A 24,695-nucleotide genomic window follows, 5' to 3' on the forward strand; every position below is an offset into this window, starting at 1 on the left:
ACAGCCAGCCCAGCCAGGGCAGACTGGTACACACTGAGCCATCCCAACTATCCAGCACCACTCGCCACCTGCCCCAGCCACTGACAAGTGTTTCATATGATCCCATGCACAGCCATGCTGTGTCAACACCTCCTAAGCCTGGGATTTACAGCTGCTGGGCGAGGGGCCGAGACAAAAGTGGTGTTAGAAGGTGTTTGTCCACCTGTCCCCACCAGCAAATACACCGGGACTAGCTGATACACCAGGACATGGCTCCCGGGGAGGAAATCATGACATATGAGATGTTCGGCCCTCCCACAGGAGAATCACAGTTAAAATGAAAATCCACCCTGTCCATGCTGTTCTCGGGGCAGCCCAGCCTGGTGGCCAAAATGCTGTGTTGGTGGGACTGCACTCAGTTTGTTGCCTTGCCACTGGATGGCTCCAGTCCCTTTTCTTTGCCTCAGTTTCCCTGCAAGAAGAAAGCCCTTAATCCCTGTGTAGTGTGCTCCTGTGGCAGGCACCAGTAGTGGCTGAACCCCCCGACCTGCTTCCCCAGATAAAGCTGCTCCCAGGGAACTGCCAGGAGGGGGAAGTTAAAGCCCCAGGGGCCCAGTGCCAGAAGGGCTGCCAGCCTGAGCTCTCTGGCATTGGATTGTAGGTAAAACCCATTGTGGGCTCTGTCCTGCATCTCCCACGTGCCAGAGCTAAAAAAAAAAAGCTGTGAAACACAAGCTTGTTTCCCAAGTCCCCAGGGCATTAACTAGTGTGGGTAGCTACAACCCATTTCACTCAGTGCCAGTCCTGCACCCCAAGCCCAGTGCACAATGCTGTAGGTCTAAGGACTTAGGGGTCCCCCGGCTCAGCTCCTTTGCAGCCTGGCACAACAGCCCAGCTCAGCACCTTGGTCACCCACCACCATGTGCAGGAAGAAATGATGCACTTACCTCCTTGTGCTAACGGCCCAGCCACACATCCCCTGCAGAGGAAAGGACAGGAAGGGATGCCCCATGCCCAGCAACCAGCAGCATAAGAACAGCCCTTGAAATCCAAGAGAGCTTAGCAGCAGGAGGCAATAACGGCCAAGAGCCCTCAATTAATTAGCTGCACTTCTGCAGCAGGAGAGGGCTCCCTGGTAAAGCTGCCCCATGGCAGAGCTCCCTGCCCAGGCTGCTGCCTGCACCCTCAGCACTGCCCAGCTCATGGCATTGCTCCACATCTCACAGGGCAACTTTCAGCCTGTTTTGTTTCCCCAGAAGACAGTGGGGGGATCTCACACTGCAGCAGCCCAGGGCCAGCTGAAAAACATCAGCAAGGGCTGTTGGCTCAACACCACCTCCCATCAGGAATGCACATGCCCATTTATAGGGACCCTGGCAAGCCAACACCTGCAGCAGGATGGTGCTCCGCTCTCATGCCTGATTGCCCTTAGATTTCAGCAAGAAAAACAACTCTCACCCTATGCAATACAAGGTCTTGCTTAGCTGCCTTGGGCAGTAGTTAAGATTAGTTTCAGTGATTGAGATCAACTGCTTTGAGCAGGCCTGGGCAGCCAGAAAGGAGCCAAGGCGTGGGGGAAGCAAGGAGCCTTGCTGATCTGAAGGGCAGAAGACCAGGAGAGCATCCCCTCACCACTCCACAACCCCTAGCAGAAACCAGGCAGTTTCACTGGGGTGGCTCACAGATCCACAGAGGTTTCTGTGTAAAGGCCAAGCCACCCACATTACTCAATCTTGCAGTGTTTTCTGCAAACTGCCCTGGCAGCATGAAGGAATTTTCCCCTTCCTCTGGAATTTGGAAGCTTAACTTCCAGGGGTAAGGGATGAGCCTGGAGATGCAGCTCCCTGCCTGGTAAGCAGAGCTGGCACAGAAGCTGTCTCAGTTCAGCTGTTCCATCCCCATAGCACACCACCTCCTGTGAGGGCAAGGCTAGCCAGGGGCTCTACAGAACAGCAGCAATTACCTGCACTTGTGTTCTCTGGCTGGGTTTTAACATATCCAAGTAGGCAGCTCAGTTTCTAAGCCAGAGGACATGAAGCCAACTCTGCTCCTCCAGACAGCATTTCTCCAGCCTCTCAGACATTCAGTGCCATAGGGAGTGTTATGCTTTGCAGATGGTTTAGGCACTTGGCACTTTCAAAATCAGGTTTCAGCAGCTTCAGGGGTAGACAGGCCAGAGGCAGGACTGTGGCACACAGTTAGTGCATCATCTCTGGTTACCGGTGTCCAAGGAAGATCAGCTGGGTGAATCCTTCAGAGCTGTCAGTCCCCATTTCAGCCACACCACTGGCCTCCCTCTGGGGAGCAAACAGCTTCCTCTGCAGCCTGTGCTGTGTTTACCTGCTGTACTTTTCAGGTAGCAAGGCTTGCAGGATGCAGATGGTTCATCCTCCTCCTCTACAGTCACCGAGACCCCCACCCCCCTCGTGCTGCAGCTGCTGCAAGAACAAACATGAGATGAGGAATATTGGTTTCGGATTTTTATTTCTTTGTACTCTTTAAGCAGGAGTGACTGAAATAGAAACCATCATGAGTCCCATCGAGGGGAATAAAGACAGGGCAGGCTGTCGCCCCTGCCCCATGCCAACTTGTATAAACATTAGCCGTCACTGTTTAGTAACTAGATGGTTTTCAAACAAGTCCATGAACTGTCATAGACTACACAGAACAACATGCCAGTTCACAACAGGAAACAACTTATGTGTACTTCTTGATTTCATCATACAAGACTAAGACAAAAGCACCACCCATTCCTCGGAGTACATTCGACCATGCACCTTTGAAAAACGCCTTGGAGCCCTCATCCCGGGCAATCTTCCGCCAGCAGTCAAGAGTGCCAGTGTACATTATGTCAGCTGCAGAAGACAGACAGCTTTAGCAACTGGATGCCCAAGACCCCCAATATCCAGGTCAGAAATGGCCTGATGTATCTGCCAGCTTCATAACCTCAAGTGCATCCCCCCATTTCTTGACTGACTTTCTCCAGTATTAGTGCACTGGAAGATAAGACTGCCCAGGAGATATGCTGCTGCCGCCTTACCCCTGGGAGACACTGGAAGGACTGGTTTGAGCAGAAGGCAGCAACTGTTTGCTTTGACACCAACACTTCCAGACCCAAAAGCCAGGCTGTGCCTGCTATGAGGGTTGTCTGTTCTTGCCCCAGAGACGCTAGTTTGCAACATCCTTGGGGAAATTCTGCTGTTCCTCCCTACTGGCAGACAAAGGGGCTTGTGCAAGCCCCTTTACAGGTGTGCTGTGCAGGCCAACCCACCCATGCCCCTGCCTGTCACCTGCTTCTGCAGTCCCTCCCAAACCCTTCTTACAGGACGTGAGGATATCTACACGGGCTGGTGAAAGCTAAGCCACTCTGCCCTCACCTTAGCTCCAACACCAACTGTTGATTCAGGGATGCCCTATATTTCTTATACAATGGAGGGGAAACTTACCTCCTTTACGGCCAGACTGCATCATCATGCGACGACGAACCGTGTCAAAGGGGTAGGAGACCAAACCGGCGACAGCAGTGACGGTCTGAGCAATCATCCAGCTGACAACGATGTGGGTGTTCTTTGGGTCTGGGAGCATGCCTGCAGGAGAGAGGCTTTGATGAGCACGGCAGGTGAGCCACCAGCGCTGCTGAAACGCACTGCAGGCCTGCTGCAGAACAGCGTCTCCCTTTCAGTGCCATTTTGGTCAACCTACCCTTGGCGGTGTCGTAGATGCCAAAGTAGGCAGCTCTGTAGATGATAATGCCCTGGACAGAGACACTGAAGCCCTGGTACAGGCCCCTGAGGCCATCCGAGCGGAAGATTTTGACCAGGCAGTCACCGAGCCCGCTGAACTCCCGGTCGGCCCCGGCTTTACCCACATCCGCTGCCAGGCGGGTTCGGGCAAAGTCAAGGGGGTACACGAAGCAGAGGGAGGTCGCGCCGGCGGCACCTCCGGACGCCAGGTTACCGGCGAAGTACCGCCAGAACTGGGTCCGCTTGTCCACGCCGCCCAGGAAGATCTGCTTGTACTTATCCTTGAAGGCGAAGTTGAGGGCCTGGGTGGGGAAGTACCGGATCACATTGGCCAGGTTGCCGCGCCAGAAGGAGAGGACGCCCTGCTCCCGCGGGATGCGCACCACGCAGTCGATGATGCCCTTGTAGTGCTTGTCGGCCGAGATCTGCTTGCTGGCGTGTTGCACCTGCGGGGAGCCCACACGCCGCCGTCAGAGCCGCCACCCCGCGACCCCCCGGCCCGCCGCCGCCTCCGCCCCCCCTCTCCTTGCGGCGACCTTGCGGCGGCCCCCAACGCTCACCTGCAGCAGCAGCTTGACCCTCTCGATGGGCGCGACGGCGGTCTTGGAGATGGCGGCCGCCACCCCGCCGGCGAGGAAATCCTTGGCGAAGGACACGGCCGCATCGGTCATGGCGGGAGCGGCGGGAGCGGGAGGCGATGCCGGGCGAGGGAGGCGGGAGGCGGTGCTGAGGGGGGGGGCGCCGCAATGGCCGCTTATATAGGGGCGGTGGCGCGCGCGTGGGCGGGGCGCGCGCCCCGCTCGCCCGTTGGCTGCGGGAGGGGGCGGGGCCGCCGCGGCAACGGGCGGGGGGAGCGGGATGGGGGGACCGGGATCGGGGGGGACCGGGATCGGGGCACCCCGGGATGGGGGAGCCCGGGATGTGGCACCCCACCGGCACCGCGGGTGGACAGGGTTATATCTATATATGGCCCCGGCCCGGCCACACGGCTCATCCCCATCCCGGGCACCCCATGGGAGGCTTCGAGGCTCCCTAATTTACGGACACGTACAGGCCCACATCCGACCGCCCCGACTCCCTGAACCTCAGCCAAGACATTCGCTCAGAGACCTCTCAGGATACTGTCTCCCCTGCACACATGATGCTCCAGGAGTCACTGAGCTCCAAGCAGTGTATGGATTCCCTCCAAGTATTGCATGGATTCCCTCTGTCAATCACTGCTGAGCTCAGTCGGGGTGCTCAGACACACCCCCCACCAGGTACCACCCACCACCTCCATCGCACAGCTGCATCCAAATGTCACTCGAGCGACACTTCACCTACCCAAGAGTTCAGCCTTGCTATTCACTGGTTGTTCATGATCACACACCATTTCACATGTTAGTGATCCACTGCTGAAGCTCTTTCTTTTGGAGCTGTCTCAAATATTAGTGCTGCCTTTCGGGGTGTTTATCATGCACAGATGTGATTACAAAGGAGAGGCTTGGTTGATAAAAGGTTAGTAAGTGATTTATAGGTCGTAGGAGTGCATTACAATAGAAAGAAAGGTGGTATTAGCACATCAGAAACAAGTTAGAGGTAACTTTTTGACTCACTTGACTCTTATGAGGTTTGAAGAGCTGATCAGACATTCATATGCACCCATCGTTCAATCTTTAAATCTATTTAGAAATATAGTATTAGTAAAAAACATACAGGTATGCTTGGACAAGGTAAGAAATCCATTCCTTCCCAAAATGCTTACAAGTCACATCTTATTCATACATCTCCAATAAGTCCCAGCATTATTGCCTACATTGTGCTGATGGGGAAACTGAGGCACAGAGAAACATGTTCACTAGACAGATTGATTAGAGCCAAAGCACTTACAGCCTCAGTGTGATGCATGAGCCACCAGATCTGCTCTCTACCATCCTAATTTTTCCTATCAATGCTTGAGTTTCTTCTCCAAGAAGAAAACCAGGATGAAGTACCACTGCAGCACAATGGAGCAAGTCCATTAAGAGAGATACAGCAAAACCTCAGCTGTAGGATACATCAACAATGAGTTTTAGGTGCAGGGCAGGCCTTACAGTTATCCCAAATCTTTCTGCAAGTTTCTCTCCATGGTCACAGACTGTTCCTGTACGGATCTGCCAATGCCTCATCCCACTGTGACTTGTCCTAACCAAGCAGTTTCTGAGATTTACTTATTTCCACCCATCAGGGGTTACAAACAGTGCAAAAATGCCCACAAGGAGCTGTGTAGAGCAGCAGCAAACCCTGTGCTGAGCCCAGGCTGCTGCAGCTTGGGCTGGAGCAGAGCTGATGTGCACACACTTTCTCAAGATGCCGCGATTCCCACCCTGCCACAGCCTGAGCCTGCGGGACACACCGCAGGGGGCACAGCCACCTTCCCACGGGGACACAGGGTTTGGGTTTTCTATCAGAAGGCACTGGGATGGGGCTGTTCCATAGCTGAACTTCTACAAAGGAACAGGAGCAATATCACAGGTCCTCAGGTGATAACACCAAGATGATCTTTTATTGTCCAAAACCTCCCAAGGTTGGTCAGATTCCCATCAATTGCATTGGCACTGGCAGTAACCTCGTGGTCTTGCAGAGAGGCTCCTACACACAGGATCTGTCTGCAGCTCCTGGATCACAGCAGTTAAAGTGGAGCAATCACAGGTGGCGTGCACGGTGCTATTCTGTTGGCACATTCCGGGCAGCACAGCAGGCCTAGGTCTGTGCAGTGGAACTAAAAAGTGGTCTAATATAAAAATAGAGCTTTAAGAATACCAAAACAACATGACAAGGCTCGTGGCTCTGAAATATCTAACACACCTAAGAACTGCATTTTTCAGGAAATATTTCAGTTAGAGAACTTCAGGAAAACTACTTTTCAAACTGAAATAATTCACATAGGTGCAGTAACAACACACAAGAAAGGGAGGAAGATTTCCTAGTATGCACTTAAGTTTGCAAGATTGTCATTCCAGTGTATTGCAGTCCATTTTGCACATTACAGTTCTCTCTTAGCAAAAGCATAGTTGCAGCAGCATGTTTTCATCTTTGTGCTGGAGTTTCACACACAATTATTATTCTTGAGTAAGTCTCAAAAACTGAGGTGTGGATTTGGGAGTGTAACTGAACTGAGACTAATTCTGGCTTGGCAGAATGCCATGTCCACACAGTCTCACTAAAAAACCTGGAGACTTCAGTAGAAATTCTTGCGTGTTGCATAGATTCTAGTTTGTTTTATCATGTTTGGCTGACTTGGTATCTCAGATTGCTTAAAAAAAAAATTTGAATTTTCTTAATGGCTTTGAAGATACAATTTATAATCTCATCTCTGTTCTCTTGCCTTTCTGCAATTGGTTTAATCTCAAGTGGTTATTCAGTATTAAAAAACACCTAAAATAATGCCATTTCAAGTTCCAACAGTAGAGAGTTTTCAAATTGGTTGCAAGTCTCCTCTTCAGTATGTGGTTGCTATTTATATTGTTTATATCCATTCGGCAAATGAAATACAAGGTTTATTCTTTCCTGTCACAGGTGTCTCTACTAAAACCATGCAATCTGCTGAAACGCCAGTACCTGTAGCTCAGTATGTCTTTCTTGCAAAGTTCCTTAAGAAAGGTAGTTGGTATATCTGCAGTGGACACTGGGATGTCAGTTTTCAAGAGCCGATTTCCTTGGCTCAAAATTTTCCCTTCGGTAGCGCTTTAATTCTCTCAGTTCTTGTGGCTGTAAGCTCTGGTCCACACCAGGAGTCAGCTTGTAATTTAAAGGAGATTCAATATAACCATTTCTGTACAGACAGACCCGCTTGCAGAATTCAAAGGTGCTAAACATAACACCAAAGTACGGGACAATCTGATAAAATAATAATAAAAAAAGCAATATTAGACTCACTAGTAGCATTCATAGCTTAGATGTTTTAAAAAAGGAAACTTGTAGAACTTCAAATCTGATCTGCTAATAGACCTGTCCTCATTTATATAAAACCAGAGTCTCACCTCAAACTAGGCTGGCACCTGCAGCATGTTAAAAGTAGGAGTTTATTATTGGTACATAACTAATTATAACAATATTGTGAGGTACCAGGTCTATGCTAGACTATAGATTATTACAACTTGTCAAATACCTAAGCCCCTGAGCATATCCTGGTAGGAAATGTGGAATTTATTCTACACACAGCAGAGCGACTGAACAATTTCCTTCTTTTTCCCATGCAGAACCAGCAGCTCTGGTGCCGTGTGGCTTTGTACCAGTCAAGGTAGGGCAGGCACAGGCAGCCCATCACAATCAATCACATTGTCACTCAATTAGCACTCATTAGCTGACCTGTATTACTCCATGTAGGTAATCCTCATCACAGCACTATAAAACGTATTTATGTACACTAAATTACCTTCTGTTTAAGTTACTGTGCTTTATTTCATGCTTTCAACTCAGCAAGGGCTGTAGTAACCAATACATATGTATTAAATAACTGGCTGAAAGTGCTGCTTGGGACTTCTGGGGAAGTGTCTTATACAAACACAGTTTTCTTTACAGCTCAGTACAACGTGTCAAATTACTGGAGCTCAGCTGAGGAGGAGAACTCGTTTAGCTGTCCTAAGTGGATCACTTGCAATCCCCCATCCATTTCCTACCTTGTGTGTTAGCAGCACTCCCTTGGCTAAGAACATTCAAATGAGCTTGAAAGTAATGACATCTAGAAGCCAACCTTACATTTGGAGAAATACAACACAAACAAGTTCCAAGGCTGGTTTCTAACCTGTTCTGTCACAGATCAGCTGTCTATAAGCTGCTACTAAGTACAGAGGAATGTCACAAACTTTATAACCCCAACTGTCCAAAACTATCTTGATTACTTTAGGATAGTATTGGATTGGGATGAAAGTAAACCCTTACCTTGAGCAGACTGGGTGTGAGTCCATTCCAAAGTCCAAGCACACCTTTGTTCTTCACAGTTTGCCGGAAACAGTCAGTCATGCCAGTAAAATGGACATCAACTCCTCCATAGTGGGGAAGCCAAGGACTCTGGGCCTGCCAAGAGACACCCAGGGGGATTTAGAACGAGCAGAGGAAAACCAAAGTAATTAATTATTTTCTCTATTCTGGTACATAAGGAACACTCAATGCCAGGTTTCAACAGACTGATCTGGATTCTTCCCAAAAGAATCAGCTATTTTGCATTAAAATACAAAATAAAAAGGGAGGTAATTCACTCTCTGATAGTTATGAAAGAGAACAGTAATTTCACACAGCACTTCCTTTTGTGTCGTGTCACCATATGAAATAAATCCCACCCTTGTGAAGACAAACTGTCCTAACCAGAGCCACATATCCCATCAGACCCATGTCTGCCAGCTGCTCAGGTCTGGGGAGAGGTATTTCATATCCCTGGCAGTGGAGCACCTATGAGAGGGAAGCCTGGGGCTGGTCCCTGATGCCACACTGCCTTCCTGTAACTGAGGGAACCAGCTGACTCGCCTCTGGCTGCCTAGGCTGTGTCTGCACTGTAATGAGAAGGGTGTACTATGGGCTCAGCAGCAGCAGCAGCAATGGAAAGACAGAGATTTCAGCCCAGGCAGTACAAGCCCACCAAGGGCTGCAGAGGAGCAGCTGGTGCCCATGCTCCATATCAACATGTTCAGTTCATACAGAATGGTAAAAGTCAGCTTGGGAGCATCCTGCTGGGCTGCAGCTACATTTCCAGCTGCAGTACAGACCGTGTCTGTTCACATGGAAGAAGTGTAGTTGGTCATTTTTAACAGCTAAATCCTTTCTTCATTAATCTCCTACTGCGTTAGCACAGACAGGATAACCTGACCTTCAAAAATCCCCTCCTCATCCATCTGTGCACATGCAGCCATGGGTTTATTTTGCATTGGCAAATCAGGGTTTCACTCAAACACACGGCAAATGTCACTTCTCAGTCAGGGGTGTGTGGGGACCCCAGGACACAGGTTGATGACTCACAGGTGCAAACTAATCATCATAAGGGAGAAGTCTGATAGAAATGGGACTTGTACAGTGAACTCATTGATGGGTGTCATTATCCCCACATTGATCTGAAACACCACATAGTATAGCAAATTTTCCTTCCTTGGCCAGAATAATCTACAGCGTCTCAGAGCTGCTAAGCCTATGGCAAGCCTTTCATAAACGTACAAGTGGTGATGACATTTTCTAGATGCCTCAGCTATAGCATTTCAAGTACTTGGCAACTGAGATGCTGGAAATGCAAACAGATCAAAACTCATGCTCTAGGTGTATAAGAGAAATTGCTAATCAAATAGTTTAAATGTTGCTGCATTCCCTTGTATTGCTGGGAAGTTTACTGCTAAGATCTATAAGCTGACAAAAAAATCCCTAATCACCCCACACACTAACAGCATAGTCTTCTTTGTCTACAAAAAAAATAAATCCACACATCATAATTTTTTTCTCTTTTTTGTGTGCATGATTGAATTGCATGTGAAATACTTCTTATGGCAAAAGAAACACCTCCTGCACAAAGACTTTCATGTCTGCACTGCAGAAGATGCTGAATGCTGCATCTGAGACTTTAGCAACCAATTCCACTAAGAATGGTGATATTAGCAGCAGCAATGCTTAGAAGAACACTCAAATTATGTAAGTATTCCTAAAAATGCAACAGCAGTCATCGGAGAGCTGGTTTCAAAAGCCTGTTCTGCTTTCTGCAATGTCAGTCAGGTTCCACGAGTTTTTTTGGTATAGAAAGTTAAAGAAGTGAAGAGGGACAAGTTTCTGAAATGCTTCAGGAAGGCAGGAATGCTGTTAACACGCAATTCCCTTCCTTTTTCAGTCCCTTCGTAGTAGGCAGGGCATGGCCTGCCAGAATTAACTGCATGAGCTTGACTTAATCTCCTTCATTACTGTATACACTGCAAAGCCACATATCAAAGGTTTTGATTACAGTACTCCTGCCTACAACACCAAAACTAGCAACAAGTACAGTGCAGGTTTCAGTAAGATCCTGCACAGAGTAAACACTGCCAGAAGACAATTAAAAAGGAACAGGTAAGTCAAACACCCAGATTTCCAATCTGCCCACAGACACTGACCTCTTAAGAGATTTACTGAAAAATTATTTATAGCAACATTCACCACAGATAGAGCCGTTTTCAAGACTTCAGTCTGTGAAGTATGTGTTGGCAGTCTTTCTGCCTTACAGGAGCTGTATGTTTCTAGGACTCTACACACAGTATTTAAATAACTATTGTCCACAGAATCTCAGAATCACCTACTGCAAAAGGAAACCTAAAAACTGTATCAGTGTGTAGTTAAAACTTCAGTATTTTGGAACACAGCTGAAAAATCCATTAATAAAAGAGAAATATTACCAAGGCATTTCATTTGGCACTGTTTTTAATGAAAACAATAACTGTGGGTTTTGGCTGGTTCTTCATCATCTAAGCACATCCACCACACTGCAATCCTCACAACCACCCCATGGCAACAGAGCCAGAAATGGAAGGAACAAAACAGATCAAACTGGTTTCCCTACTTCTTTTGCAGAAACCCACTATGACATACAAATCAAACAGCTAATCTCAAACCAAAAAGGTCAGGTTTATGACAGAGACATTTCACACACCTCAACGCAGCCTGAATTTCTTTCTTTTGACCCCCTTTGATGTTATGGGTTGCTGCATGGAAACCTACTTGTTAGGAGCACTTTTTTAAAGACTTCCTTCCCCCCCATTACTGCTGTCTCAAACTGCAGGAGGCTGGAGATACAATACAGCTCCAGTGCTGATAACAGTGCCAAGGTGTTAGTCATGGTAGAAGCAGAGCTAAGTTGCTTATCCCTTTACCTCTGATGGGCAATGTGTTGTCAAAATGATTAAAGCACATCAAATGCAGAACTGGCTCCATCTGCTCTCTCACAAACACAGTATTTTCATATCCAGAGGCCACCAAGTCTACTAAGTCACTGCAATACATCCCCAAAGTCAGCACTCTGTTCTACAGTGGCAATCTAAACCCAAGAGAGACATATACAAAAACAAAAAATCCCAACTACCTGCACTCACTTTTTTTTTTTAAATAAACAAAATATTTAAATCAGGATGAAGTGTCATAAGAAAACTCAGGTTAATTGTTATAGTTAATTGTTACCTGAAGACTCTTCAGACACCGTCTCTCCCATTGTCTGCATTATGAGGTGACTGCCAGGACAACATAATCCCATTTTGGGAACCAATCTCACAGACCCTTTCAATGACTTCCCCCAGCCCCTCTCCTGTGCAGAGAAAAGCTTTTCACTGGCCTTTTGGGACATTTTGGTTTGTAATTATTTGAATTTACATGTATTAGAAACTGTCTGAAAATACTTCCCTCTCAATTCAAGTACTTCCCTCCCCTTCCCTCTTCATAAATTTTGTTGGTACAAATATTTACTATTTCTTTTTTGAATAAGCAGTACTTGTTGGCACAGAGTATGAAATACCAAGTAACAGTGAATAGCTGCCATCACTGGTATGGTACCCTGATGGTAGATAAGAGTAAAATTGCTTTGTTACTTCCGTATTTTCAACAGATTCAGGTGTCTTACACTTCTAATCAATTAAAAAAAAAAAAAGGTACAGGAAGACACTTTACACACAGCTGAAGAGTTCACACTCTTAATCTGGAAGCTAAAAGAAGAAGTCTTTGCAGTCTGGGTTAATAAGGGCACATGCAAAGGGCAAGTGCAGCTGTAGTTCAAAGGAAAGGAAGGACAAAGATTGCAGTTCTCATTCAAGTTAATGCCACTCCAGTCATCAGAAATTTCACTCAAGTGAAGGTTGAATGCTTGAAAGAGTATTGAATTCCACTCCAAAAAGTAAGAATTAAAATGCAAGTAAGTATTAATACTGGGTAGAAAAGCATTCTCTTGGGCTAATCAATCCTTCCTCCTGGAGGTCAGCCTTACTTAGCAGTCATTGTCTTTTCTGTGTCAGGTTTGGTAATGCTGACTTACCCCTGGCTAAAGTCCACCCAAAGGTATTCAGGCACGTAGGAAGGTAAACCATGACGACTATCAGGATACAATCAGTTCAGAGCAGAGCACAGCTGCTGACCTCCAGCTTCCTGCACTCTAGGAACACCGTGTCCTCTGTAACCTGAACTGGGGCCAAATCATCTCATCTTTCTGAGTGAGCAAAAAAGTCTGACTCCGCTTTAAATCCATTATCACCAAGCCTGTTGTACCCTGAAGCTTCATGGTTTGTGGCAGACTCCCTCCTTTACTACTGAACCTAAGCTTTCCCTGCTTTTAACACCTGTGGTATGCAGAAGTCTTTGATACAGAAGTCTTTTTCCTCAAGGCAGTGCAAACCCCTTTCATGGGCACCTCTGGGTGGTTTCAAAATGCCTCACGATGGTTCAGTTCAAGCCCTACAAATGGGTGTATGATCAGTTCAAGCCCTACAAATGGGTGCACCATTTTCATGCATGTTAGCACTAGTTTATTTAATGCAAAACCTTAGGCAGACCAGCTTGGTCCCACACTTCACGCAGTGGATAGCAATGCTGCTTCCTGCATCTTCCGATGCCTGTGTAGGAACTGAGGAGAAAATTAATTTTTTACAGAATTGTAGCTTTCTAGAGGACATATTTCCACTGGCCTGGTGGCCACTGGTGGATGAGGTAAGGACCTACATCAAATCAAAATAAATCAGATAAAAAAGCAAAGTGTTTTAGCTCCTCCTTATGGAGTATTTTGCATAATTAGTCACCTCACATGTCACAAGCACAGACAACTGAATACAAAACCGTCCTGTATAACTGATGCAAAAGTACTCATGTTGGAGTAACAGTGATAGCTGTACCTCCAGAGACATTATTGTCCCCTGGCTGAAAGTGATGGCTGTAATAGCTGTGTGTGCACAGCAGTGAACCCAACCTGTGTCAGGCTGTGCCAGCTGGGTGAGCTTACGGAGTTTAAAGCGGTGGGCTGAGTTAACCCATCTGATCTGGCCCAAAGCAGATTAAAGAGCTCTCACTCACACCACACTGATCACAGGGCTGCAGAGGCTGTAAGAGGCTGGCAGCCATGCTCAGCTGGCACTACCAAATCCAGGACTGGGAGTGTGTGGCCACTTCAGCGTCTGGGAAAACCATTTGGAGAGAATTGCATTCTGCCCTCCCTCAAACTTCCTGCATTTCAAATGGGTGCAGTGTTTTCCTGCTTTTCTTCAGCAGGCCACTGTGTTGCAGTGCTACTGCTGTATTCTCCTTCAGGGTGAGTATTACATAATTATCACACCACAGGTTCTTGGATGAACAGGGTTACAGATGATTTTCACAGCATGAGCTGTCACAAGGCAGACCTCACTGCTAGATCAGCCCAGTCCTAATTCCAATTCTTGATTTACAATTTTTTTCTCTTATTCAGTTTTTCTACTAATACTTCTCAGTGTTTCAACTTAACAGACAGTCTTCAAGATTCTCTCCTATGGAAGTCTGAGGATTTTAAGAGAAATGCTTCTGAGGTTTGCTCAGATGCACAAAAGCTGATCTAGACTGTTACAGAAAGCAAAGCCCATGTTATGCTCTCTATCTTTTTTCAGGCATTGTCTCGACCAAATACTTCCCAAAGCAGCAGGGCACTATTTTGCAACAGCTTCAGAGAAAGTGGTATAAAATATTTTTATAGCAACATCAACAAAACAATAGAAAATGCTGGTAGCTCAAAGCATTTAGACAAAGCAGAAAAGAGAAGGACGGAATGGATTTTACCACAACCAGAATCTGACATCTATATACCTATTTGCTGGTAATCAGAGGAGCCAGGCTGGTCCCAAGTTCAAGCATGACTCAGGATGTGGGGACCTGGCTGATGTCTGAATACCAGCAGCAAGAAGAAGGGGAGATCACAGGGAGAAGTAAGAAAAGTAAGAACTCACACTGTAGCCTCCCCTTAGAGATGAGACTCCAAAATATTTCACCTATCTGTGCACTTATTTTCACAACACTTGAAGGAAGTTAATATATCTGAAATCTCCACTCTTCTGTCAAGTTTAGTTGGAAGTTGGACAGTAGGATCAAAAGTTATTGGGGGCAAGGACAAGGACAGGCAGCTACCAACCATATAAGCCTTACTTACACAGGAAATCAGAACAGTAGTAATATTGCTACTTATTTGCTGCCACACAATGGAATTTGCCAGTCTGTGTGGTTAAAATTTTCAAGGCTCCCATGCCATTCACTATTAAAGGGTCTCCCTGCACAAAGACTCAGAGCACGTATGCTTTTGAGATGTCGTGTGAACCACATGACCCAAAAAGGATTTCTTATTTTTAAATCAGGTCATGACTCCAATAACTTTCATATTCCCAGCTGACAAGAACACAGATCTCACCACCAGCAGTGACACCACAGCTTGTGAGCTTCCCAAGGCTGCCACACCAGCCCAGAGACCATCCCCAAAGACAGAGCACTCTTTGCAAGTTACTCATGTTTAAGCAAGGCAGGAGCACTGTCTCCTCATCTCAGCAGGCAGGAGGACCATTCATCATTTTCTTTTCCAAAACTCTGTTTATAACCCAGCTACTAGGTTCTAACTACAACTTTTACCATGCAAGGAACATAGGGGACTGTTTTTAAATAAATACTTAAATAACTACTACTTTTAAGGCTTTTACTTTAAATTAGCTACCTTAAAAAGGGAATAACTTCCTAATTTTCTCCAGGTTATTAAGAACTCATAGCATTTACAACAGATTTCACACTTGCAGAGCACCCCATGTTCCAAAGAACTAAAAAAACCAACAAAAAACCCAAAATGCATTGCAGATTTATAGGAAGCTGAGGCCAAACTGATTCACTTTTGTCACTGAAAAGAGGCCACTTCTTGGGTGACACATGGCAACAGTCTACACTAGCCAAGAACAGTGAGCCTGTTTGTTTGTGGGAGTGAAGAGAAGTCAAAGCCTGGATTTTAAAAGAGAAAGATCAGTACTGAATAATGCTTTTCCCACAGAGATGTCCTTGCAGCTTGAGGATGCAGTGCAGTCAGCACCAAAAATCTGCAAAAGTCAGCACCAGTGAATCCTGCAGTGTACTAACAGTATGCTTATTCTGTATTACAAGGGTTTTATAGCAAAACTATACCTGAGTAGCATTACTGGTGAAGGAGAGTTTAAGACAAGTTTTAGTCACAGATATCAAAACAAATTATACCATCAAAATATGGGGAGAGGGCTGAGCTTCTGAAAACCATGCAAATTTTGTTCATCTGAGCAGGTGAGGAGTAACTGTACTGTTGGTAGAATAACTGTGAAACTTTGGGGACATCTTTGTGCATTTTGCCTTACAAAACTACCCAAGTCACAGGTCAGTTTGGAACAGAGGCTGAGAAGTGACACCCCGGGGTATCTGAGCCCACCTCTGCACATCACGAGCACAGAGGGAAGTGCCAAACTTGGGTATTGGGTTTGCATTGACCATTTGCATGCTTGTAGATTTTCAGTTCTACACATAGCCTGGGATTGGTGCCATTCTAATAATAATCTTCTGTACAGCCTGTAACAGCTCTAAATTCATCTTCCCTTACTGAAATGCCACAGCTCAGTCCAACAGGCATTTATGAATGTTATCATAGGCAAAAAGACGATGTGGGGGAGTGGAAACATATTACCAGTGCTTCCCTTAGACTCATTCAAAGGAAGAGATTTTCCTGCTGAAGGTGGAAAAAAAATGAAAAAGAAAAAAGCGTTCTTGTATGCCAGTCTGCAAGTTAAAAGTGCAGTACTTGAATATGGCTTAGAAACTGGATTTAACAAAGAAAATAATATTATGAGTTAAGGAAGGAAAGCCAAGAACAACAGTCAGCAGGATATAAAGATCAGTAAATTTTTGTTCAGAAACAGATACATCATAAAAGTGAATCAGGAAAACATTTAATATGGAACATGCCTTTGAATAACCCTCTCCTTCACTAATCCCCTTCTACAGAAGCACAACAAAAGCCATATTTCCATGCTGAAACATGCATACAGTACCTCTGAATTCTCTAACATGCCAATCAGGAGCAAAGTGAAAAAAAGGAAGACAAAGGAATAAAATTAGGATAAACACAACACAGAGGACTCACATATTCAGCAAGACTCGCTCACATTAATTAACATTTCTTATAAGAAAAACATTAAAACGTATTTAACAAATACAACATCTTTGTAAAGAAAAAAAAGCAAACCCGATAAAGATAATTCTAACAGCAAAGGGGGAAGGAGCCATGGTTACAGAACAAATCTGACATCATAAATCATCACCACAGCACAGAGGAAGAATTGTTAGCTGACAGTCAGCTCCTACTCCCACAGCTGTCAGTGACAGAAGCAGCTGATGTCAGAAGTGTAGGATTCAGATACGTAGAATGAGAAAGGATGAAACAAAATTATTACAATGGAGATTAAAAACAGCACCTTATCCTTCCTCCCATAGCAGAATTAATTTGCTAGTCTATGCAAACAAATCAAACAGATTGTCCAGATGAGGAGATGGATGGAGCTAACTCGTTCAAGACTGCCTAGCATATCAGGTAAAGATCTGAGCTGGATGTCCTGGTCTCAGGCTTGTTCTCCATCCTGGAATCAATGAAGACTGCCTTGTGTTGTGGTTCCTCATTTTTTGAGCTCCTGAGACTGCCTTACAACTCCCTCATTCCCCATCACCATCAGCTTCACTGGAAAAGTCTTCTTTTGTAACATACTCCCTCCATCTGTTAGATCAGTGGGACAGAAGGGAGGGAAGAGGAATCTGATAGTGACCTCCTTGATGTGCTGGGTTGCTCTTCATACACAAACCCAGCGTTCACTGCTCCAAAACAAAGCCAGCACTTCCCTTCGTTCACTGCAGAGCACACACCAGGCCCAGGGGAGCTGAAGGCTTTGGTATCCCCTCCTTCTGTCAGCTAGAAAGGTGAATCACTGAATGGAGGCTGATCAGAATAAGATGTCTGAGAAAAACTGATCAGAAGTATCTGCCTCCCTGCTTTCTACAGAACTCTGAACTGTCTTTGAGCTCTTTTTCCCCCCATTCTTTACTCCCCCTTTCTAGGTCCATCCCTTTGCATGATATCTTTTCTGGTGCTGTACTAGACATTTCTCTCTTCCGACCACCACCCCACAAACTGAACAGACCAGGAGGTAAGGGCAAAGCAGAGCTGATCCCTGCAAAGCTGGGCCATACCCTGGTGCTAGCTGTGAAAACCAGACTTCTTGGATGACCTTGCACGAGTTCCAGTGAGCTTTTGGTATCAGTTGTGGTGTGATTTGCAATAGGTCTCTTTTCTGATCAAGCCTCCATGATTTAAATAATTTCCAGTATCAAGCAAATTACAGAATTTCACACCTAGGCAGCTGGTTTCTCTGAGATACCTTTGCCTTCTCCCATGCCTTCAGAATAAACCACTGAACAGGAGGTGTTCCTCTAAGCTCAGACAAAAACTATTCAGTTGTTGCAATGTACTTATGAGGGAAAAAACCCTCTCTTGATGAGCCTTTTTTTTTTTTCCATGCAAAGTATTTTTAGCATCTCCTCTTCCTACATACTTAGGCAGTAAATCCAGTTCCCTTATTTCTGGAAGTGCCGATCAGATGACTTAAGCATCCTTTAGGTGGAAGAGCACGGCCTAGTGGCAGGAAAATGAAACATGGGCCTGTCCCACTTCTTCACTTTCATGCCACAGCTTGACACAGAACCTCACACCAGTCACAGCTGAAAGCTGCTTTTGAACTGACTCCAAAAACTGAATGTCCAAGTAACTGTTGTATCAACAGAAGACTTTAAAAGGGAAACAGCACAGTAAATGCCTTTCTTTTCTTTTATTCTTTAGGGCAACAGTATTGCTGTGAGCTGAAGGATATAAAGGAAAAGATGACTTGTGAGGAGTAACTGCTTTTCTTAGACCCACTTATACAGCCGGAAAAAACGATCAAGTTTTCATGCTCAAAATGTCTTTCACCTGAGACATTTTATAAGATACCTAATGAAAGGCCTCAGATTAAAACTCGACTTCTGGACACATCAACTACATGAGCTGGTCTAATAAAAGCCATTACTTCTCCTGCTGAGGTCCTTTGTTATGAGATGGAGAGAAACAGTGAAGGCTTCTGTGACATGACATCTAAGCCCTGAAAAGGGGAACTCGGGGAGCAGGAGAGGGAAATTCACAGTTTCACTGACCTTTTGCTACCTTGTGGCTTGTCAACCAGGCTAAAACTTGATGAAGGGGAGAGGGACCTACATAATGCTGTCACACCAAATGACTGGATTTTTTATAAGATCACAAAAGCTTCCTATAAATCTGCAGTCCGATGATCCAGGTTGAGAAACCAAACTCGTGCCCCAGTCAGAGAGCCACCAGACAATGACAACTATTCACTGTGACTCTACTGGATGAAGTTCTAATGAAAAGTCAGTATCATCAAGTGAATTATGTCAGATGGAAGCTGGTGGGTAGGGTTGTTCTGTGGGGTTTGGGTCTCTTTTATATTATTATTATTAAACTTTCGGGAGAAAGGATCACAAGACACAGTAACTCTTGTTGCTGATGCTCCAGGAAAACAGCAGAACCAGGAGCTGCTAAGTCCCTCATTAACCAGTGGAGGGAGAAATAAAAACAAGGACAGCTATGACCCTTCAGACTTAATATCTGCTGTGGAAGTTTGTTGTGGTTGCCAGTACTTAGGTGAGGCATAAATGGCAGACACACAGGCTCTGAAAATGTCATGGATCTTCCTGCCTACCACCAAGGGGACTGAATTTCTGCAGCTGGCAAGCTTTCAGCCTGTATTTCACAGAAGGTTTGCCACTTCTGAACTTTGAGAATCTGATGGAACTACTATGAAAAAGAAAAGAAATAAAGCTACAGGCACAGAGTCTGAGAGCACACATATATCCCATGGTAGTACTTGAACCCACATTAAAAGTATAACAACCCACTTGTAGCAATAATATCCAGACTAAAACCAAACCAAACCAACAACAAAACAACAAAACTCCAAATAAACAAAAAGACCAACAAAACCAAACCCAAAGTCTGTGTAGCCTCCTGGTAAGAGAAATAAAGCAGCACTCATGATCACCTCACTAGTCTTGTCCCAAGCTCTTGCAACAAGCACCTGTAACAAAGTACTGGTAACATGAATGCTCTGTACCTGCATCTTCCTCTTGACAGTCTCAAAGGGGAAAGAAAGTGTCTGGGCCACACCAGCTGCTACACAGCCATTTATGAAGTTCTGAAGAGGAGTGAACCGAACTATGGGCTCTTGCCAGATTGTGTCCAGACTGATGTAAACAAAGAATGAGCCTGCAGAAAATGGGACAGCACCTAGAAAGCAAACCAGACAGGTTTATCTCAACACACTGTACATTAAGAGAACAGAGCTGCTCACCACACAGGCTAGAAAGATGGGAGGAGTTGCTGCCAGTTTACACCTCGCATTCCTCAAACCTAATCCAGATTTTGAAGAACTTTAGTCTCTGGTTTGCCACCAAACACCCATATTGTAGCATCTAGGTGTGCAGTTAGGGACATACATTTACATATTAAAACTTGCATGTTATCAGAATTAACTGCTTTAGTCTCATGACAGGTCAGTTCTTTCTCCAGGTTACCTTTTTTCTGACAAGCTCTTTCTCAGTCCAACCCAACCCTAGCACTTGTATAGGTAAACAGAGCTATGCCTTCAGTCAAGCTCGTGAGAGATAATACTGGTCTCTTCTGCTTGTTTCATGCTCTCATCAATTTTATAGTGGGATTATACATGTATTAATATTGTTGTTATGCATTTTTTATAGTGTCATGTTGTCAAAAAGTGGACTCAAAGTTAAATGGCATTTTTAAAGGCTATGGAGAGTAAATAAATAATTAAATGTCACTTTAAGTAAAGACAGAATGTAACTAATCTTAACCTTTCACATCAGTTATGCACTGCTTGCTCATACTGGTTTTGCTGAGCCGCTTGGGAGACACTCTCACACCTAGACAGCAATTAGGAATACTGTGTGTGTGTATATATTTAAAGAGTTTAATAGTGAAAATCATGCATCCAAGCACAACTACTATCTATATCTACTACTATCATCTATAAAAAAAGGTAAAGAGGATACATAAAATGCTACACACATGGTCATGATTTGAAAGAATAAAGCTGCAGCAGAGGTAATCAGTATTGTAGTGCCTTGTAAATCTACGCATCTTCTACAAGAAAACATTTCTATTTGCTTTTGAAATCAAGTGAGCAAGTGAACCCACTACACAGCTGCAACAAACAACAGGCAATGAAGTGATTTCCCCTGTTATTATTTTACCTAATATAGCTGGTGAAACACCACGGTAGAGAGCACGGAGTCCTTCCTGATGATAAATTTTGTAAAAAGCATGAAGAATTCCCTCATAAGATGGTTCCAGTTGGTTCTGCACAATGAGCCTTGTTTTAATCACGTCAGTGGGGTATGTCACGATGGTTGCAACCATGCCAGCCAGACTTCCTGCCATGATGGCTCTCCAGTGGGAGATATGACCCAACTCATCCGCGAAAAGTATAACAAATCTAAAGTAAACACATAAAAGAAGTCCTATTAGTGACACTGTGAACATGAAAACACACGAAAAATTAAGGAAGATAATTCTTGATGCAATTGTTCTTCTGCCCACAGGCCCTTTCAGCAGCAGGAATTGAAACTTTAATATGTAAATCATCCAAGATCTTACTCTATGTAACACCACACAAGCATCCATCTACAGGGTGAAAATCTCTCTTTTACATTTTCATCTACTAGATGAAAATTACCATGACTTAAAACATGTCTGCATGAAATTATCTGATCATCAGTCATCAGTTAGAGACGTTGATCCAACACACCAGCCAAAGTTATCTCGTAAGAAGAAATATGTAGATAATGTCATCACATGCCTTCTGAGAACAACTGAACCTTCCACTGTTGCTTGTGTTAGAACAGGAGGGTCCACATGGATATGCCTCTAGAGAAGACTTATGTCCAGGCACTATTATGCTCAGGAGGTTAAGTCTAAATTTGAAATTTTGAAATTGAAGCAGAGTCTTAAAGGCTACACACAACTCATGCATTTGTGCTGCAGAGAAGGACTTTTCTATGGCAGGGCACTTCTACATCAGGGAGCAGTGTTATGGAGGCAGCAAGAAGCAAGTAAAAACATCCAAGAGGAGAGTTTTAGCTGGAGGTAAAGAAACTTATTATCCTGTTTTGGAAGCATTATCTAAGCTGCCTAAACAGCAGATCTACATTTAACCCACATAGTGCAACCATGTCCAAAACAAAATGATTTGGAAACATTTACAAGTCACTGCTTGCTCGGCTGATGTTTTTTCACAGAAATGTGCATTTTCTACTGGATGACAGATCCCTGCAGCTACTTGTCCCAGGGCAGAAAGCCCAGCCAAGCAGAGGCAAAAGGGCATAAACCTTTTTTCCCCACGTGTCTTGTACAGCCCTTAAACCCACACTGCCTGATTTTCCTGTGTGTGCACAAATGCGTGGGGAGGGTGGTGAGGTGTCTCTAGGTACTACCCAGATAACATTTGAAACTGCCACGGAATGACAGCCATGCCCAGTAATTGCTGAGGGAGTGTGGAGTCAGCCAACCCACCCTTGCCCAGCCAGCTCCACCCACACCACTGTCCCCAGGGTGCTGGCTGAGCTCAGCCCCACTCCTCCTGCCACTGGAATTACCTTTTACTTAAGCTGCCCTCTAACACTTCTCTTTTTGTGTTTCTTGCCTTCATACACACCATTCTCCTACTAGAAAACACATTGAAAAATCCCCAAATAATGTATCAAGGAATAAGTATTTATTTTCATATTTATTTAATTTCCTGATAGCCTACTTCAACTTGACGTTCAGAACACCTTGTGCAAATAGAGACAAAATACGGCCTTGCACAGGGAATACACTGTTTCAAGTTAAAAGAACAATGACGTTAGTTAGTTCTTTTGCTCAAAATCGACTGGTTTATACTGGTGCAACACACCACCTTTTCTGGGAATTTTAAATGACGTTTCAATCACTGTTTGTGCCTTCCCACTGCCATTACCCCTCCCCTTGCTTGACTACTGTGTGTATTATGGCACAACAAAGCTGCCCAGTTTTAGGGTCACTTCATCTGTGGTCTCCTGAAGGGCACAGGCAGCACTGGGTGAGTGACCTACTGGGGCAGATAAGTGACAAACCCAGAGGACTGGCAGTGCCAGTGAGCACAGGCTGCTGCCCAAGAACTGAATAACCCACCGCCCAGCTGGGTGGAAATGTCATGTGCTGCCGTGAACAGCTGACTGTGATAAAAAAAAAAAAAAGAAGAACGAAGCCCAACCCCCTGAGCGGCAAAACATGCTGGTGCGTGCGAACAGTCAGGCACTCCCTGGAAGGGCTGAGAGATACTGGCAGCAAACGGGAATCCTAGGAAACAGCACGGTCGGCAGAGCTCGTCAGCACTGCTCTATGTTGATCCTGCTGCAGCCCTTCCAGCGTTTACCTTAGTTTAATGGCAGTGCATTATCGAAAACAAGATCTTAAAACAAATAATGTCACATATCAATGTCAAAACTGATCAAATTTGCTTAACAACTGCTGCACGATCGGGTAAAATATTTGATTCATGATTTCGCTATTTTCTTTGATATGGATAACATAAATACTAGAGAGTGCATAAATGAATAAAATAAATTGGTTGCAAAGAACAGATGTGGCAGCCACATCTGCGCGTTGTGCTGTAACTTCATTTTTAAAGGAACCTAGCAGAAGAGTTTTAAGACTATCGACCCTTCATCACTTGAAAGAACACCTACGACTTTTTAAGAAACTGCTGGTGACTAACACCTGGACTTTATAAGCAACTGCTGGCATACCACCAGGTCCTAGGAATCGCTACGCGCTGAATAAACTAAATAAATTATTAACAAATTATAATTCAGGGTCCGTGCCTTTGGGGAGAGAGGGCGCACAACCAGAGACATCAGACTAAACTCTCCACCTTTCCCCCCCGCGTTCGCAACAGACAGGACAGCCGGGCCGAGCGCGGACCCTCCGGGAGCCCCCCCGGCCCCTTACCGGCGGGAGGCGGCGATCTGGAGTGCGCTGTAGGGGCAGAGGCGCAGGCAGGCGGTGAGATTCCCCTTCCAGAGGGCCCGCAGGCCCTCGGTGCGGCACAGGCAGCGCCCGGCTTCGCGCAGCCCCCGCCGGCAGTGCCAGGTGCCCACCTGCGCCAGCACCGTCAGCAGCTCCAGCGGCGCCGTCAGGCTCAAGCTCAGCGCGCCCGCCAGCCCCGCGCAGCCCAGCCGCTGCAGCGCGGTCACCCGGCCGTCCCGCCGCAGGGTGGCCATGGCCCCGCGGACCCCGCGGGCGCGGAGGCAGCGCCGGGAGCGGAGCGCGGGGAGCGGCCCCGCTCGGCCCGGCCCGGCCCGGCCCGGCGGGGCGCGGTCAGAGCGGGGGCGGTGCCGCTCGCCTCGGCCGCCGGGGGGCGCTCGCGCCGCGGGTGCGCTGTGCGGAGACGGAAGGAAAACACGGAGCGGATTCCTGGGACCGGCCCGTGCCCCGGCAACGGTCCCTGCTCCTGCTTGGGCTTGAACTCACACAGCGCCACGTTATTCCCATTTATGTGCCTTAAAAAGTGACTCAGGCGTATTCAGGACACTCCCCTTCGCCTTTACGTGTTCCCACAGGGATCGAATGCATCCACCAGTTGCTGTTCATTCACTGCACTGCCTGGACAGAAACACTGTGTCCCAACTAGTGAGTTCTGCTTCTGAAGCCCTGTGCATTGATGCTGGAAGTGAGTGACAGAGTGAAAACCATCAATGAGAGTTACAAGGTCAGTTAGTTCAGATTTTGTTGAGGTACTGCCAGAGAAAAGGGAAAAAGGGCACAGGAATGGAAGAGAAGAAAGTGGAAGTGAGATACAAGTAGTGGCCAGGATCTATGGAGTG

The 24,695-nt window shown here is 45.9% G+C and overlaps 2 protein-coding genes across 6 annotated transcripts; both read right to left on the reverse strand.

Moving 5' to 3' along the window:
- Positions 1 to 2,444: 2,444 nt before the first annotated feature.
- Positions 2,445 to 7,416, reverse strand: SLC25A5 (solute carrier family 25 member 5). 3 transcript variants are annotated; one of them, XM_027687336.1, is made up of 6 exons: positions 7,302 to 7,416; positions 5,318 to 5,383; positions 4,283 to 4,448; positions 3,682 to 4,168; positions 3,426 to 3,566; positions 2,445 to 2,834 (listed from the first exon to the last, which is right to left on the reverse strand). In XM_027687336.1, the coding sequence occupies exons 2-6, from the start codon at positions 5,365 to 5,367 to the stop codon at positions 2,677 to 2,679; spliced, it is 1,002 nt and encodes a 333-aa protein (XP_027543137.1). In that variant the 5' UTR covers positions 5,368 to 5,383; positions 7,302 to 7,416; the 3' UTR covers positions 2,445 to 2,676. The 3 variants fall into 3 exon arrangements, with proteins under 3 accessions (XP_027543137.1, XP_027543136.1, XP_027543135.1); XM_027687335.1 differs by lacking the exon at positions 7,302 to 7,416 and adding an exon at positions 6,678 to 6,780; XM_027687334.1 differs by lacking the exon at positions 7,302 to 7,416 and adding an exon at positions 5,514 to 5,596.
- SLC25A43 (solute carrier family 25 member 43) lies at positions 5,210 to 24,191 on the reverse strand. Of its 3 annotated transcripts, XM_027687330.1 has the most exons (7): positions 23,821 to 24,191; positions 21,045 to 21,286; positions 19,889 to 20,061; positions 8,625 to 8,759; positions 7,302 to 7,580; positions 5,743 to 6,462; positions 5,210 to 5,636 (listed from the first exon to the last, which is right to left on the reverse strand). In XM_027687330.1, exons 1-5 carry the CDS (start codon positions 24,090 to 24,092, stop codon positions 7,377 to 7,379), a joined length of 1,026 nt encoding a protein of 341 aa, XP_027543131.1. In that variant the 5' UTR covers positions 24,093 to 24,191; the 3' UTR covers positions 5,210 to 5,636; positions 5,743 to 6,462; positions 7,302 to 7,376. The 3 variants fall into 3 exon arrangements, with proteins under 3 accessions (XP_027543131.1, XP_027543132.1, XP_027543130.1); XM_027687331.1 differs by lacking the exon at positions 5,743 to 6,462 and having other exon boundaries at positions 5,210 to 5,383; XM_027687329.1 differs by having other exon boundaries at positions 5,213 to 5,636; positions 5,743 to 7,580.
- Positions 24,192 to 24,695: the final 504 nt, after the last annotated feature.

This window comes from Neopelma chrysocephalum, unplaced genomic scaffold, assembly GCF_003984885.1.
Source record: "Neopelma chrysocephalum unplaced genomic scaffold, ASM398488v2 Primary Assembly neopelma1_73b, whole genome shotgun sequence".
NCBI lineage: Eukaryota > Metazoa > Chordata > Aves > Passeriformes > Pipridae > Neopelma > Neopelma chrysocephalum.

Bases quoted from the DNA above. Each gene is read 5' to 3' on its own strand.
- SLC25A5 (XM_027687336.1), bottom strand. From the start codon at position 5,367: ATGGGTGCATATGAATGTCTGATCAGCTCTTCAAACCTCATAAGAGTC. The intron at 3,567-3,681 runs GTAGGTTGACCA...TCTCTCCTGCAG, and splicing joins CATCTACGACACCGCCAAGG to GCATGCTCCCAGACCCAAAG. The intron at 2,835-3,425 runs GTAAGTTTCCCC...TGTCTTCTGCAG, and splicing joins GCAGTCTGGCCGTAAAGGAG to CTGACATAATGTACACTGGC.
- SLC25A43 (XM_027687331.1), bottom strand. From the start codon at position 24,092: ATGGCCACCCTGCGGCGGGACGGCCGGGTGACCGCGCTGCAGCGGCTG. The intron at 21,287-23,820 runs GTAAGGGGCCGG...TGTTTACTTTAG, and splicing joins CAGATCGCCGCCTCCCGCCG to ATTTGTTATACTTTTCGCGG. The intron at 7,581-8,624 runs GTAAGGGTTTAC...TTATTTTATCAG, and splicing joins TCACACCCAGTCTGCTCAAG to ATTGTCCCGTACTTTGGTGT.